Below are 17,920 nucleotides of genomic sequence, written 5' to 3' on the forward strand. Positions count from 1 at the left end.
CTTCTTCAAGTAGGGTGTCTATTCCCCATGTTTAGCCCATTTTTATGTAGTTGTTTTCATGCAGTCATTGACCTACAATGTTTCAGTGTTTCCAAAGAGTGTGAGACTAGGGATTCAGAGGCAATTACTTTAGTCCTAATGCCACCCAAATTAGCTGTGTGATTCTGAGCCTTAGTTTTCCATCTGCAAAACTAAGAGGTTGAAATAATTCATTCTTAAGATACCTTCTACCTCCAGCAGCCAAATTACTGAGTCAGTTCAAGGTCAAGAGCTTTATTACATTACCTAACAAATATTATTAGAGCAAAGGATTAATTTATTAAAATACGTGCAAGGTAATATACATGTATGTGGATTAATAAAGAGCTAGTGAAGTGATAATATGCCCAAGTTACTAAGTGTCCACCTTGAGAAGACGGGAATGTGTGAAGAGCGAACTTCAGCTAGATACAAACTCCATGTAGGTTAAAACCCAATTATAAGCTCTAGAAACAGAGGTCACGGACTACCACCTGGGCATCCAGGCTGCGAAAGGGATAACTGAGCAAATGTAGTGGTTAGTGAGCTCCCAGCAGGAGCCCCCGCTGCACATTTGTAAGTTTCTTCCTCTCGGGCTGTCTTCAGATTGGCAATGCTGAGTCTCTGGAGAGCTGGAGCCATCTCCATCCCTGAGGAAGACTCAGGGATGGCTCCTCAGGAAGGCACTACTTGTTCTTTTTTCCTTTCTTTTTTTCTTTCCTTTTGTCTTTATCCTTCTTTGTGTTACCTCCTGTTAATGCCAAGGCTCGTTTTTTACCCAGAGGGGTTTTGGCATACCAGTCCTGAAAGAAAACAGGTATTTAGGAAAATATTGAAGTGATTCACTGGAAACTGTTGAAAAATAAGGAAAAGCTTAGTAGGAAGGAAGGGGAAGCATTCATTACACTTTAGGCAGTTGAACTAAATGAACTGCCTAAAGTTAAACTGCCTAAAGTGTAACGAAGTTTAACTCAAACTCTTTCCTAATGGGTTCTCCAAACTGTTATTTCTACCTGATTTGAAACTTCCACCTCAAGCAGTTAACAGGTGCAGAGACTCATGAGACAAATCTAACTTTCCAACTAAGTCACCTGTTGCCCTGGTCTCTGTCCCAGGAGGCTGTGCTTTCTTGGGGCTGTGAATGACCTCACAATTCTCACGTGGCCACCAGAAGCAGGACTGGCCGCCATGCATGAGCCTCAGGAGGCCAGTCACAGGTGCCCAGGGAGACGGCTGAAAAGGCGCCAGAAATACTGGAACCAAAATACCAACAGAGCACTGAGTGATTGTAACCAGTCCTGTGACAGCATCAGTCTCAACCTTTTCACTTTATTTTACACCTAAATTTAAAGCATTTTGGTCTTTAAATTTTATACTAGTAATATTTCATTGAATGACTATACTACAAGTTAGTATAAATTCTCCTATTCATGGACATTAATTTCCAATTTTTTGCTGTTTTGAAAATGTTGCAACTCACAATTTTTATGACTCCTTTTATACATGTGAGGAGACTTGTCTAGGGCATATACACGGAAGGGGAATTCCTGAGATTGTGGAATATGACCATCTTCAATTTTACTTGATAGTACAAAATGGCTCCGTGAGGTGGCTGCGTGGGAAATTATCTCAGCGTTTGCATATTTTCAAATGTCTTCATTTTTTACCTTTCTCTTGGATGCTCGTTTTATTGGATATAAGATTCTAGGCAGGCAGCTATTTTCCCCGGCGCTTCGCAGACAGTATCTCCCTGTCTTCTGTCTGCTCTTGTCGTTAAGGAGATGTCTCTTCTTCCATTTCTTGTTTCTTTTTTAGATAATATGCCTTTTTTATCTGGTAGCTCTTAAGACTGGCTTATTAACTTGTTTTCATTATTGCTCAAAATAACATATTTATTTATTTTATAAATAAAAATAAATGTTGATTTATTTTCATTTATCTGTTGGTTACTTGGAGTTCCTTTTTAATCTAAGAATTTATGTTCTCAATTCAGGAAAACTCTGATCAAGCATTTCTTCAAATATTGCTTCTTCGATAATTTCTTCTTTCTCTTCTTCTAGAACTTCTATTAGTTTAATGCCAATTTTTCCCACCTCTGTCTTACATGGATCTTAACTGGACTTTCAGAGATTTTTATCTCTGTTTTTCTATGCTGCCTTCTGTGGCCCCTTAGGGCGACTTTCCAGTCCACCATGATTATGCCCAGTCTGGAGTTCAGACCTCTCTTATCTTTTAATGTTTTAATATTTTTTATTTCTAAACTTTGTTAGTTTTTCCTAACTCTCTCTACTTATTTTATTTCTATTTTAGTTCCTTCCATTCCTAATGGAAGTTATACCTTAATTTATCTTTTTGAGTGTCTTAATTAAATTAATATAAACATTTTGCCAGATTGTACTGGCTCTGGTATTCCTAAAACGGGAGGTTTGTCGTGGTCTCTCTCCTCCTTAGTGAAAAAACTCCCTAGCAGTTTTCTCATGTGATAGAAATCAGGTCCACTAAACCCAAACCCAGACCACGTGTTTTGATGATGTTGTGGAGTTAATGCTCCTTGCTGGTGTTGGGGATATCAAAGATACAGGATAAAAAGCAGACCGGGCATAGCAATTTTGTCTGCTATGTCTTGTAATCTCTTTCTTGTTTTCAATTTTTAATTTTTCTCTATGCTCCATTCCAGGAAATTTTCTTTGTTCTTTATTCCAGTTTCCTTTATTCCCTCTTTAATTGTGTCTAATCCAAAGATAACTCATTCACTGAGGCTTTAATTTTAATGATTATGTATTTTTCACTATCAGAATGCCTATTTAGCTTTTTTTTTAATTTGTCTTTTTTTCCTATAATGTTTCTGTGATTTCTATTCTTTATTTTAGGTCCTTAATAATTTAAAAATATAGTATAATATATATACAAAGCAAAGAAATAAAAAAGCAATAGTTTACAAAGTGCTCTTCAACGAGTTGTTACAGGACAGATCCCAGAGTTTGTCATGGGCTACCATACGATCCTCTCATGTTTTTCCTTCTAGCTACTCTAGAATATAGGACACTAGAGGGCTTAAATACTTTTTTATCATCACAATTGACTTTTTTTTTAATATACATCCTTCAAAGAAGGATATTTTTATACAATAAAAAGTTAAATAAATAAATAAAGCCTATGAGAAAGAAAAAAATGTATATATATATATATACATATATAAAAGAAAAAAGCAAACGTAAAAATAACTGTGGATGGAAATTTTATCTAACCCAGGGTGCACAGGTTTCCTACAGGAAATATTATTCTTGCTAAATATACAAAGAAGCTATAAATTTCAAAGCACAGCACCACAGTTAGTTGTAGAACATATTTCAGACTTTGACATGGGTTACAATTTCACAATTTTAGGTTTTTACTTCTAGCTGCTCTAAAATACTGAAGACTAAAAGAGATCGATTTAATGATTCAGCATTCATATTCATTTGTTAAGTCCTATCCTCTATGTATAATTCTATCATCACCTTTGATCTTTCCATCCCCCTCTTTAGGAGTGTTTGGGCAATGGCAATTCTAAATTTTTGATATTGGAAGTGTCTGTCACTAATATGGGGTAGGGAGATGGAACTAGCTGATGTTCTGGAGAGGCTGGGCCTTCTAGGTTACAGGTTTATCTGGACCAGGAACCCATTTGGAGGTTGAGGTTTCTGGAAAGTTACTCTAGTGCATGGAACCCTTGTGGAATCTTACGTATTTCCCTAGGTGTTCTTTAGGATTGGCTGGAATGGTCTGGTTGGGGGTTGGCAGTTATGACAGGTAGCAATGTCTAGCTGAAGCTTGTGTAAGAGCAACCTCCAGAGTAGCCTCGACTCTATTTGAACTCTCTCTGCCACTGAAACTTTATTAGTTACACTTCTTTCCCCTGTTTTGGTCAGGATGCAATTGTTGACCCCACAGGGCCAGGTCTGGATTCATCCCTGGGAGTCTTCTCCCGTGTTGCCAGGGAGACTTACGTTTGCTTTTGATGTGATTTCAGGGCGTTTAACGATACCCTATCTCTCCTTATCTTTTAAGCATGGGATTCTGACACCCTAGAGGTAGTAAAGATCTGGCATGATGGGCACAGACTTGAAACTGATTTCTCATGGAACACCTTGTTCCCACCAAGAACCCCGATGAGGCATTCCCGCGGCAGCCCACTCAGGTTCCTCTCTATGCACTTCCAGCGCCCCGCACACGTGCGCCTGACGCTCCTCTCCACCCAGAGCTGCACTCTCCCTAGGCCACCGAGGCAGAAGCGCACATGGTTGTCTCTGACTTTGAGATTTATTTTTGTTTCTGTACCTGGCTTTCTTTCTTTTTTTTTTTTTTATTAATTAAAGAAAAAAAGAAATTAACACAACATTTAGAAATCATTCCATTCTACATATGCAATCAGTAATTCTTAACATCATCACATAAATGCATGATCATCATTTCTTAGTACATTTGCATCAATTTAGGAAAAGAACTAGCAAAACAACAGAAAAAGATATAGAATGTTAATATAGAGAAAAAAATAAAAATAATAATAATAATAAAAAAAGAAAAGGAAAAAGAAAAAAAACAAAAGACAAACAAACAAACAAACAAAAAACTATAGCTCAGATGCAGCTTCATTCAGTGTTTTAACATAATTACATTACAATTAGGTATTATTGTGCTGTCCATTTTTGAGTTTTTGTATCTAGTCCTGTTGCACAGTCTATATCCCTTCAGCTCCAATTACCCATTATCTTACCCTGTTTCTAACTCCTGCTGGTCTCTGTTACCAATGACATATTCCAAGTTTATTCTCGAATGTCCGTTCACACCAGTGGGACCATACAGTATTTGTCCTTTAGTTTTTGGCTAGACTCACTCAGCATAATGTTCTCTAGGTCCATCCATGTTATTACATGCTTCATAAGTTTATTCTGTCTTAAAGCTGCATAATATTCCATCGTATGTATATACCACAGTTTGTTTAGCCACTCGTCTGTTGATGGACATTTTGGCTGTTTCCATCTCTTTGCAATTGTAAATAATGCTGCTATAAACATTGGTGTGCAAATGTCCGTTTGTGTCTTTGCCCTTAAGTCCTCTGAGTAGATACCTAGCAATGGTATTGCTGGGTCGTATGGCAATTCTATATTCAGTTTTTTGAGGAACCGCCAAACTGCCTTCCACAGTGGTTGCACCATTTGACATTCCCACCAACAGTGGATAAGTGTGCCTCTCCTCCGCATCCTCTCCAGCACTTGTCATTTTTTGTTTTGTTGATAATGGCCATTCTGGTGGGTGTGAGATGATATCTCATTGTGGTTTTGATTTGCATTTCTCTAATGGCCAGGGACATTGAGCATCTCTTCATGTGCCTTTTGGCCATTTGTATTTCCTCTTCTGAGAGGTGTCTGTTCAAGTCTTTTTCCCATTTTGTAATTGGGTTAGCTGTCTTTCTGTTGTTGAGTTGGACAATCTCCTTATAAATTCTGGATACTAGACCTTTATCTGATATGTCGTTTCCAAATATTGTCTCCCATTGTGTAGGCTGTCTTTCTACTTTCTTGATGAAGTTCTTTGATGCACAAAAGTGTTTAATTTTGAGGAGCTCCCATTTATTTCTTTCTTCAGTGCTCTTGCTTTAGGTTTAAGGTCCATAAAACGGCCTCCAATTGTAAGTTTCATAAGCTATCTCCCTACATTTTCCTCTAACTGTTTTATGGTCTTAGACCTAATGTTTAGATCTTCGATTCATTTTGAGTTAACTTTTGTATAGGGTGTGAGATACGGGTCCTCTTTCATTCTTTTGCATATGGATATCCAGTTCTCTAGGCACCATTTATTGAAGAGACTGTTCTGTCCCAGGTGAGTTGGCTTGACTGCCTTATCAAAGATCAAATGTCCATAGATGAGAGGGTCTATATCTGAGCACTCTATTCGGTTCCATTGGTCAATATATCTATCTTTATGCCAATACCATGCTGTTTTGACCACTGTGGCTTCATAATATGCCTTAAAGTCCGGCAGCGTGAGACCTCCAGCTTCGTTTTTTTTCCTCAAGATGTTTTTAGCAATTCGGGGCACCCTGCCCTTCCAGATAAATTTGCTTATTGGTTTTTCTATTTCTGAAAAATAAGTTGTTGGGATTTTGATTGGTATTGCATTGAATCTGTAAATCAATTTAGGTAGGATTGACATCTTAACTATATTTAGTCTTCCAATCCATGAACACGGTATGCCCTTCCATCTATTTAGGTCTTCTGTGATTTCTTTTAACAGTTTTTGGTAGTTTTCTTTGTATAGGTTTTTTGTCTCTTTAGTTAAATTTATTCCTAGGTATTTTATTCTTTTAGTTGCAATTGTAACTGGGATTCGTTTCTTGATTTCCCCCTCAGCTTGTTCATTGCTAGTGTATAGAAATGCTACAGATTTTTGAATGTTGATCTTGTAACCTGCTACTTTGCTGTACTCATTTATTAGCTCTAGTAGTTTTGTTGTGGATTTTTCCGGGTTTTTGACGTATAGTATCATATCGTCTGCACACAGTGATAGTTTTACTTCTTCCTTTCCAATTTTGATCCTTGTATTTCTTTTTCTTGTCTAATTGCTCTGGCTAGAACCTCCAACACGATGTTGAATAATAGTGGTGATAATGGACATCCTTGTCTTGTTCCTGATCTTAGGGGGAAAGTTTTCAATTTTTCCCCATTGAGGATGATATTAGCTGTGGGTTTTTCATATATTCCCTCTATCATTTTAAGGAAGTTCTCTTGTATTCCTATCTTTTGAAGTGTTTTCAACAGGAAAGGATGTTGAATCTTGTCAAATGCCTTCTCTGCATCAATTGAGATGATCATGTGATTTTTCTGCTTTGATTTGTTGATATGGTGTATTACATTAATTGATTTTCTTATGTTGAACCATCCTTGCATACCTGGGATGAATCCTACTTGGTCATGATGTATAATTCTTTTAATGTGTTGTTGGATACGATTTGCTAAAATTTTGTTTAGGATTTTTGCATCTATATTCATTACAGAGATTGGTCTGTAGTTTTCTTTTTTTGTAATATCTTTGCCTGGTTTTAGTATGAGGGTGATGTTGGCTTCATAGAATGAATTAGGTAGTTTTCCCTCCACTTCGATTTTTTGGAAGAGTTTGAGGAGAGTTGTACTAATTCTTTCTGGAATGTTTGGTAGAATTCACATGTGAAGCCGTCTGGTCCTGGACTTTCATTTTAGGAAGCTTTTGAATGACTGATTCAATTTCTTTACTTGTGATTGGTTTGTTGAGGTCATCTATTTCTTCTTGAGTCAAAGTTGGTTGTTCATATCTTTCCAGGAACCCATCCAATTCATCTAAATTGTTGTATTTATTAGCGTAAAGTTGTTCATAGTATCCTGTTATTACCCTCTTTATTTCTGTGAGGTCAGTGGTTATGTCTCCTCTTCCATTTCTGATCTTATTTATTTGCATCCTCTCTCTTCTTCTTTTTGTCAATCTTGCTAAGGGCCCATCAATCTTATTGATTTTCTCATAGAACCAACTTCTGTTCTTATTGATTTTCTCTATTGTTTTCATGTTTTCAATTTCATTTATTTCTGCTCTAATCTTTGTTATTTCTTTCCTTTTGCTTGCTTTGGGGTTAGTTTGCTGTTCTTTCTCCAGTTCTTCCAATTGGACAGTTAATTCCTGAATTTTTGCCTTTTCTTCTTTTCTGATATAGGCATTTAGGGCAATAAATTTCCCTCTTAGCACTGCCTTTGCTGTGCCCCATAGGTTTTGATATGTTGTGTTTTCGTTTTCATTTGCCTCAAGATATTTACTAATTTCTCTTGCAATTTCTTCCTTGACCCACTCGTTGTTTAAGAGTGTGTTGTTGAGCCTCCACGTATTTGTGAATTTTCTGGCACTCCGCCTATTATTGATTTCCAACTTCACTCCTTTATGATCCGAGAAAGTGTTGTGTATGATTTCAATCTTTTTAAATTTGTTAAGACTTGCTTTGTGACCCAGCATATGGTCTATCTTTGAGAATGATCCATGAGCACTTGAGAAAAAGGTATATCCTGCTGTTGTGGGATGTAATGTCCTATAAATGTATGTTAAGTCTAGCTCATTTATAGTAATATTCAAATTCTCTATTTCTTTATTGAACCTCTGTCTAGATATTCTGTCCATTGATGAGAGTGGTGAATTGAAGTCTCCAACTATTATGGTATATGTGTCTATTTCCCTTTTCAGTGTTTGCAGTGTATTCCTCATGTATTTTGGGGCATTCTGGTTCGGTGCATAAATATTTATGATTGTTATGTCTTCTTGTTTAATTGTTCCTTTTATTAGTAGATAGTGTCCTTCTTTGTCTCTTTTAACTGTTTTACATTTGAAGTCTAATTAGTTGGATATTAGTATAGCTACTCCTGCTCTTTTCTGGTTGTTATTTGCATGAAATATCTTTTCCCAACCTTTCACTTTCAACCTATGTGTATCTTTGGGTCTAAGATGTGTTTCCTGTAGACAGCATATAGAGGGATCCTGTTTTTTAATCCATTCTGCCAGTCTATGTCTTTTGATTGGGGAATTCAGTCCATTAACATTTAGTGTTATTACTGTTTGGATAATATTTTCCTCTACCATTTTGCCTTTTGTATTATATATATCATATCTGATTTTCCTTCTTTCTACACTCTTCTCCATACCTCTCTCTTCTGTCTTTTCGTATCTGACTCTAGTGCTCCCTTTAGTATTTCTTGCAGAACTGGTCTCTTGGTCACAAATTCTCTCAGTGACTTTTTGTCTGAAAATGTTTTAATTTCTCCCTCATTTTTGAAGGACAATTTTGCTGGATATAGAAGTCTTGGTTGGCAGTTTTTCTCTTTTAGTAATTTAAATATATCATCCCACTGTCTTCTAGCTTCCATGGTTTCTGCTGAGAAATCTACACATAGTCTTATTGGGTTTCCCTTGTATGTGATGGATTGTTTTTCTCTTGCTGCTTTCAAGATCCTCTCTTTCTCTTTGACCTCTGACATTGTAACTAGTAAGTGTCTTGGAGAATGCCTATTTGGGTCTATTCTCTTTGGGGTGCACTGCACTTCTGGGATCTGTAATTTTAGGTCTTTCATAAGAGTTGGGCAATTTTCAGTGATAATTTCTTCCATTAGTTTTTCTCCTCCTTTTCCCTTCTCTTCTCCTTCTGGGACACCCACAACACGTATATTTGTGCGCTTCATATTGTCATTCAGTTCCCTGATCCCCTGCTCAAATTTTTCCATTCTTTTTCCTATGGTTTCTGTTTCTTTTTGGAATTCAGATGTTCCATCCTCCAATTCACTAATTCTAGCTTCTGTCTCTTTAAATCTACCATTGTAGGTATCCATTGTTTTTTCCATCTTTTCTACTTTGTCCTTCACTCCCATAAGTTCTGCGATTTGTTTTTTCAGTTTTTCTATTTCTTCTTTTTGTTCAGCTCATGTCTCCTTCATGTCCTCCCTCAATTTATCGATTTGGTTTTTGAAGAGGTTTTCCATTTCTGTTCGTATATTCAGCATTAGTTTTCTCAGCTCCTGTATCTCATTTGAACTATTGGTTTGTTCCTTTGACTGGGCCATATCTTCGATTTTCTGAGCGTGATCCGTTATCTTCTGCTGGCGTCTGGGCATTTAATCAGATTTCCCTGGGTGTGGGACCCAGCAGGTTGAAAGATTTTTCTGTGAAATCTCTGGGCTCTGTTTTTCTTATCCTGCCCAGTAGGTGGCACTCGTGGTGCTCGTCTGTCTGCGGGTCCCACCAGTAAAAGATGCTGTGGTTCCTTTAACTCTGGAAAACTCTTGCTGTGGGGGAGGGTCAGCAGCCGAAGCGGCTTGGGGGAGTGCCTTTCCAAATTTCCCAGCCGGCCCGGGGTGCCAAGTGTGGCGGGGGGCCACCGGCCACCATATCTTGGGGGTCTGCCTGTCCTCCGTTCCCAGCCGGACCAGGAAGCCACGTGTTTGGAAGGGACACCCGTCGCCGGTCTCCACGGCTTGGGTGATCTCCGATCCAATTCTTCCAGCTGGTCCGGGGGTCCATGTGTGTGTGGGGGTGGCCAGCCTCCGTGGCTTGAGGGGATCGCCTGTCCAATTCTCCCAGCCGGCCTGGGAAGGAGGGAGGGAGGGAGGGACTCCGGCCGCCTGCCGCCCCAGCCTGGGGAAGCGCGCGCCCCTCGGTGATCTCACCGCAGCGGGTTCTCCCAGCCAGTCAGCCGTTCCAGGATGGGGTACGCTGTCTTCTTGGTCTCTGTCGTGGCTCTGGGAGCTGTTCTATATCGTTTCTACTTCCCTAGTAGCTGTTCTGGAGGAGGAACTAAGACCCGCACGTCTTACTAAGCCGCCATCTTCTCCGGAAGTCCCCTGGCTTTGTTTTTTAATGTAAGATAAGGCAACTGAGTACTTAAGGTAAAGGACTCCTGTTTTTTGAGACACAATATAGAATACAGTTAATAAAATGGACTTTAGAGTAAGGCTGGAGTTTCGTTCTTTCTAGCTATGTGAACCAGAACAAGTCTTACTCTGCCTCTCATATCGGTTTTCTTAATGCTGTTGTAGCAAATTGCCACAAACTCAGTTGCTTAAAACAAAACATTTATTATTGTACAGTTCTGCCATGTCAGAAGTCCAAAATGAATCTTGGCAGACTAGAATTCAGGTGTTGGCAGGGCCAGGTTCCTTTCTGAAGGTTCTGGGGGAGAAGCCACGGCCTTGCTTTTTGCAGCTTTTCTTGGCTCATAGCCTCATTCATTTTCAAAGTCAGTGTGATCAGGCTGAGCACTGCTCATGCCGCCATCTCTCTGGTTCGCTCTTCTGATGGCCTCTTCTGCCTTGCATGATCACAGCGGGCATGCCTGGAGAATCCAGGAGACTCTTCCCATCTTAAGGTCAGGTGATGAGCATCCTTAGTTCCCCTTTGCCATGTAACCTACCAATTTTACAGGTTTCAGGGATTAGGATATAAACGCCTTTAGGGGTCACCTTTCCATTGTGCCCACCATACCTCTCTATAACTCAGTTTCCTCCATTTGCCAAACAGAGGGGTTGTGACCGTAAATGAGTTAATATAGTACCCAGCACATAATAATCAGTCCATAAGTATTACCTAACATATCGTCATCATCATCACCAAATATTTCCTCTATCATGTCTGTGGAGCAGAGTAGAATGTGTTTAGAGACTCTGCAAAAACTTAGATTGGCACATTTTCAGAAGCACAATTATATAAACTTTCTCAGGCAAAAATGATAGGCCCAATTATAAGCAATGATATCAAAGGCATCCCACTATTCAGAACTGTGACAGCATCATTTCACCTGCCATCTGCTCATTAAACTTATGTATTGAGAATCTACTTTGGCAAAGCACTGTGCCAAGTATTGGTCTATGATGGGAAACAAATAGGGGGTGGGTAATGGTGGTAAAATAATTTGGTTTCCTTAAAAAATGATTCAAGTGATCAAATATGCCAAGAATGGATGCAAGAAGCCTGTGTATCCTCATCCCAGGTTATAAAATGGCAGCATTTCCTTATCTCAAATATTATGGTTACTTGGCCTCAAACCCTAGAACAGAAGGAAAAACTTCTAGAGATCACTTTGGGAAAAAAAACCAAACAAAACATCTAAGAGGACTCAAAGGTTTTAAACACTCAAAATTTAGCTCCTCAAAATAAGGAGGAAAACATCTATTTTGGAAAGGGGAAAATCTATGGGGAATTTCAGAAAAGAATATGACACATCACTTGAAGAGTATACATATTTGCAGGTAATACCAGCAACATTTAAACATATAACAAGGATATTAATTCGAATACTTGGTAAAATCTCCAGCTGGATTTGAAAATATTTTCTTTTTCAGTTTTGCGAGAGTTGGGGTCAGCAAGCTGTGGTTAATGGGCCGAATATTTGTTTTTTTGCAAATAAAGTATGCCCATGCATTTACATTTTGACTATGGATGCTTTTGCGTTACAAGGCAGAGTTGACTAGTGACAGAGTCTCTGTGCCTATCAAGGCCTAAAATATTTCCTGTCTGGCCCACTAGGGAAGAACCTTGTAGACCCCTGGCATAGTGGCTGGCATCAAGACTTGTTCACCATCCACCGGAACAGTCGTGGCAAACCACAGAGTAAACCCAGCTTTTGTATTTTTCTAATTTTAAGCAGGCTCCCACAAATAGTAGGCTTGGATGAGACTTCTAACTCTCTTTCTGGTTATGACACAACAAATGTGGTGGCCTTCCATTGCCTGGTCTTCCCGCCTGGCCAAGGAAGCTCTTTCCAGGCCCAGCGAGGGAGATTCACTTTGATTCAAAAAGAGAGCAAGTAGGTTTCCAGGGGTTTCCGACTGCCCAGGGCATAAGGGACAAGATTTCCAACCTTGGCGAACCACACGCCTGGATAAAGTGACTTTCGTTCCTCGTCTATAAAGAGGGAGTTGGAAGACAAGATTCTCAAAGTTTCCTCTAGATCTAAAAAATTCTATGGACTTTTCAGAAAGTAGTTAAAAAAATTTTTTTTTTTAAATTAAAAAAAAACAACAACTGAATTTTGGGGTGTTCTCTTGGGATTTCCCATTACAAGCGCAGTAAACAGCACTGGGTTGATGTATACTACTTCGGGAATGGCTTTAGCTGTGTACAAATTTGTTCCACGATGTGAAATACAAAACAAAAAACTGAAAGAAATGAAAAGCAAAAGAAGTGGGGGGATGGCCATGGGCAGTCCAAGGGTTCTGAAGCTTCTACTCACAATTCTGCAATTTGGCCTCGGATATCCTAAAATTTGGAGGATACACGATTTGCCACTAAGGCTTCAAAGATTTTGTGATCTAAACATTTCTTTCAATTTTCAGATTTCACTGTCTAGGGCAGAGTTCACATGCATGCAACTGGGAAGAGTTAATGAGACGTGCTCGCCTCTAAGATTTGGCCATCAAGTTGTGCAGTTTACCTTAAAGCTCTCTTCTTCCTCTTGGTACACGGGATCCATGCTTGTTAGGGTTGCGAGGAACTCGACAGCGACAAGGGGTTTGTGCGCCTGCTGCCGGACTCGGCGGTCTGTGAGCACATCGGCTACCACCTGCACGACATGTCCCTGGGTGAAGCCGTCAGTGACCTTTGCCAGGCAGCTTATATTCAAAGCATCAGTAATGACCCCTCCATTACGCTGGATGATTTCTTTCCACAGCACTGTTGTGTCCATGATGGCGGAAAAGACACAAAGAACAAGGGTTAGCACGCACAAAGCTGCCCTCTTAGCGTGCTAGTGACTACACCCCCAGCCACAAAGTGAGCTTCTCTTAAAAGACAATCAAAACCGGCTCTTAGTTCAGCTCTTGGAGCAAACTTGTATCTGTCCAAGAAAGTACTACACATAAGGTCGACACCAATGTATTTCTAATGCAAATGAGCTGAAAGCTAAATTGCTAAATGCTTCCTTCTCAGGAATCTTCAGATGTAAGACAGATACACTGATGACCTAAGGTCTAGAGGTCCTCAAGTCCCTTGTGAGTTGACAAGGAGACATTGAATCATCGTCGGTATAGTTTTAGTGCATTAATTTTTAAAAAAAAATTTTAAATTAATTTTAAATTAAAAAAATATGACAACAAAGAAATACAAACATCCTTAATATATAATCATTCCGTTCTACATATATAATCAGTAATTCATAATATTATCACATAGTTGCACACTCATTATCATGATCATTTCTTAGAACATTTGCATCAATTCAGAAAAAGAAATAAAAGATAACATAAAAAGAAATAAAATGAAAACATAAAAAAATTATACATACCATATCCCTTACCCCTCCTTTTCATTGATCACTAGCATTTCAAACAATTTATTTTAACATTTGTTCCCCTTATTATTTAATTTTATTCCATACGTTCTACTCATCTGTTGACAAGGTAGATAAAAGGAGCATCAGACACAAGGTTTTCGCAATCACACAGTCACATTGTGAAAGCTATATCATTACACACTCATCATCAAGAAACATGGTTACTGGAACACAGCTCTACATTTTCAGGCAGTTCCCTCCAGCTTCTCCATTACATCTTGAATAACAAGATGATATCTACTTAATGCATAAGAATAACCCCCAGGATAGCCTCTTGACTCTGTTTGGAATCTCTCAGTCATTGACACTTTGTCTCATTTCACTCTTCCCCCTTTTGGTCGAGAAGGTTTTCTCAATCCCTTGATGCTAGGTCTCAGCTCATTCTAGGATTTCTGTACCACGTTGCCAGGAAGGTTCACACCCCTGGGAGTCATGTCCCACGTAGACAGGGGGAGGGCGGTGAGATTGCTTGTTGTGTTGGCTGGAGGAAGAGGCCACATCTGAGCAACAAAAGAGGCTCTCCTGGGGGTGACTCTTAGGCCTAAATTTTAAGTAGACATGACCTATCCTTTGTGGGGTTAAGTTTCATATGAACAAACCCCAAGACTGGGGGCTCAGCCTATAGCTTTGGTTGTCCACACTGCTTGTGAGAATATCAAGAATTCAACTCGGGGAGGGGGGAGGGTTGAATTTCCCCCCGTTCTCACCATTTCCCAAAGGGACTTTGCAAATACTTTTCCACTCACTGATCAAATCACTCTGGGATTCATTGGGGCATCACTCTGGACAAACCAACAAAATCTCATGTCCTACTCAAGGTTCCATGTACTTATGTTGTTCAACCAACTATCTACATAAGTTATATTAGGACATGCACTAGTCAAAATATAAATTTTGTACCAAATAAACATTTTTTTGCTTTAGTCTCACGCATAAATTGAAATTTTAAAATATTAATTACCATCAATTTTCAGCACCCTGCAGTAATGATATTCCTTTGTTCTTCCTCATGCAAAAACATTTTTTAAATTTGTACATTTAGTCACTATCATTATACACTCTAGGCATTCCTAGATTATACATCTCAATCTTTATTGTCTATTTTTCTTTGTGATTTCATTTATGCCTCCAGCCCTCCTCCCTCTATCATTCTCACATTCATTTTCATTCAGTGTTTTAACATAATTGTATTACAGTTAGGTAGTATTGTGCTGTCCATTTCTGAGTTTTTATATTCAGTCCTGTTGCACAATCTGTATCCCTTCAGCTCCAATTACCCAATATCATACCCTATTTCTATCTCCTGATGGTCTCTGTCACCCACGAAATATTCCAAGTTTGTTCACTAATGTCAGTTCATATCAGTGAGACCATACAGTATTTGTCCTTTTGTTTTTGGCTAATCTCACTCAGCATAATGTCCTTAAGGTCCATCCATGTTGTTACATGCTTCATAACTTTATTCTGTCTTACAGCTGCATAATATTCCATCGTATACATGTATGCCACAGTTTGTTTAGCCACCTGTCTGTTGATGGACATTTTGGCTGTTTCCATCTCTTGGTAATTGTAAATAATGCTGCTATAAACATTGGTGTGCAAATGTCCATTTGTGTCCTTGCCCTCATGTCCTTTGAGTAGAGACAGCATGCAGATGGGTCCTGTTTTTTAATCCATTCTGCCAGTCTATGTGTTTTGATTGGGGAGTTTAATCCATTAACATTTAGTGTTATTATGGCACGGTTAGTACTTTCTTCTACTATTTTGCCTTCTGGATTTTATATGTCATATCTAATTTTCCTTCTTTTTACCTTTACTCATAGTCTTCCTTTCTACACTCTTCTCCATACTTTTCTCTTCTGTCTTTTCATATCTATCTCTAGTGCTCCCTTTAGTATTTCTTGCAGAGCTGGTCTCTTGGTCACAAATTCTCTCAGTGATTTTTTTGTCTGAAAATGTTTTAATTTCTCCCTCATTTTTGAAGGACAATTTTGCTGGATATAGAATTCTTGGTTGGCAGTTTTTCTCTTCTAATAATTTAAATATATCACCTCACTGTCTTCTCACCTCCATGGTTTCTGCTGAGAAATCTACGCAGTCTTATTGGGCTTCCCTTGTATGTGATGGATTGCTTTTCTCTTGCTGCTTTCCAGATTCTCTCTTTCTCTTTGACCTCTGACATATTGATTAGTAAATGTCTTGGAGTACTTCTATTTGGATCTATTCTCTTTGGGGTACGCTGTACTTCTTGGATCTGTAATTTTAAGTCTTTCATAAGAGTTGGGAAATTTTCAGTGATAATTTCCTCTATTAGTTTTTCTCCTCCTTTTCCCTTCTCTTCTCCTTCTGGGACACCCACAACACATATATTTGTGTGCTTCATATTGTCCTTCAGTTCCCTGAGTCCCTGCTCATATTTTTCCATTTTTTGCCCTATAGTTTCTGTTTCTTGTCAGATTTCAGATGTTCCGTCCTCCAGTTCACTAATCCTATGTTCTGTCTCTTGAAATCTACTATTGTAGGTTTCCATTGTTTTTTCATCTCCTCTACCGTGCCTTTCATTCCCATAAGTTCTGTGATTTGTTTTTTCAGACTTTTGATTTCTTCTTTTTGTTCATTCCTTGCCTTCTTTATATCCTTCCTCAATTCATTGATTTGGTTTTTGATGAAATTTTCCATATCTGTTTGTATATTCTGAATTAATTGTTTCTGCTCCTGTAGCTTATTTGAATTGTTGGTTTGTTCCTTTGACTGGGCCATATCTTCAATTTTCCTAGTGTGATTTGTTATTTTTTGCTGGCGTCTAGGCATTTAATTACCTTAATTAGTTTATTCTAGAGATTGCTTTCACTTCTTGTACCTAGGGTTTTCTTGCTGGATGAATTTGTTGTCTATCTGTTCTTTGACATTCAGTTCAGCTTTATCTGGACCTCTAGCTTAGGTTTTGTTTAACAGAGGAGAATTTTTCAGTTCTTGTTTTCTTGTTTCTTGCCCTGCTTGTGTGGTGCCTTTTCCCCACGCACACTTAGGAGGGTCTACTTAGATATTATAGACCCCAGCCAGATTTTCCCAGACCAAACTGGCCTCCTATCAGGAGGAAAGAGTCACCTGCATCAGTTTTCCCTGAGGGTGAGACCCAGCAGGTTGAAAGACTTTCCTGTGAAGTCTCTGGACTCTTTTTTTCGTATCCTGCCCAGTATGTGGCGCTTGTCTGCCTGCAGGTCCCACCAGCATAAGATGATGCGGTACCTTTAACTTTGGCAGACTCTCCCTGCTGGGAATGTGGTGGAGACGGAGGAGAGGTTGTAGGCTGGTTTTAATGGCTTCAAATTACCAAACCCTGGTGTCTGAATTCCCTGAGGGAGGGATTCCACCTGAGATGGGCTTCACCCCTCCCCTGGGGAAGGCACAGGCTCCAGACAAGCTCTCAAACAACCTTGTTTCTGCCTATGTCTGAGGCAGTTGCATCTTGAGAAGTCCTGCTGCTGAATCCAGAGGCCGTCAAACCTTTGTAGAAACACAGCCACAAAAACCTCTGTTTCCTTTTCTGTCAGCCCTGCCCCCTCGGCTCCGGGGCAAAAATCAGCGATCTCTGCTTTGACCAGGTTCACCTGAGCTGGGGGCCTATTTTTAGTAGTCAGAACTTGTTAATTAATTCCACAATTGGCATTGAGTTGGGCTCAGCCTCTGCTGCTGGTAAAGTCCCTTTCCTTTCCCCTCTGGGAAGCAGCCTGTGGGGGAGGGGCAGCCTGCGGGGAATTCACGGTTCTGGGGGGGCTCTCAGCTGGTCCAGCTGGTCCAGACTGGGGTACGCTGTGTGTCCAGTCACTGATGTGGCCCAGGAGCTGTTCTGTACTGTTTCTGGTTATTTAGTAGTTGTTCTGGAGGACGAACTAAAACGTGCACATTGTTAAGCCACCATCTTGGCCCAGAACTCGCATTAATTTTTAATGTGTTTAAAATCCTACAGAATTGGAAATTCACATAGGGTGTACTTGGGATCTCTGCTGACCAGGATATTGTATTCCCCAA

General features: G+C 39.4%; 1 protein-coding gene across 1 annotated transcript in view; it reads right to left on the reverse strand.

Moving 5' to 3' along the window:
- Nucleotides 1-266: 266 nt before the first annotated feature.
- DRC11 (dynein regulatory complex subunit 11) overlaps nucleotides 267-17,920 on the reverse strand; it is a 237,563-nt gene continuing 219,909 nt past the window's right edge. The window contains exons 18-19 of the mRNA XM_077155534.1: nucleotides 12,992-13,230; nucleotides 267-821 (exon numbers count right to left, since the gene is read on the reverse strand). Coding sequence (XP_077011649.1) covers nucleotides 705-821; nucleotides 12,992-13,230 — 356 coding nt within the window. The 3' untranslated portion in view covers nucleotides 267-704. The remainder of the gene's footprint in view (nucleotides 822-12,991; nucleotides 13,231-17,920) is intronic.

Source organism: Tamandua tetradactyla, chromosome 3 (assembly GCF_023851605.1).
Source record: "Tamandua tetradactyla isolate mTamTet1 chromosome 3, mTamTet1.pri, whole genome shotgun sequence".
Classification (NCBI taxonomy): domain Eukaryota; kingdom Metazoa; phylum Chordata; class Mammalia; order Pilosa; family Myrmecophagidae; genus Tamandua; species Tamandua tetradactyla.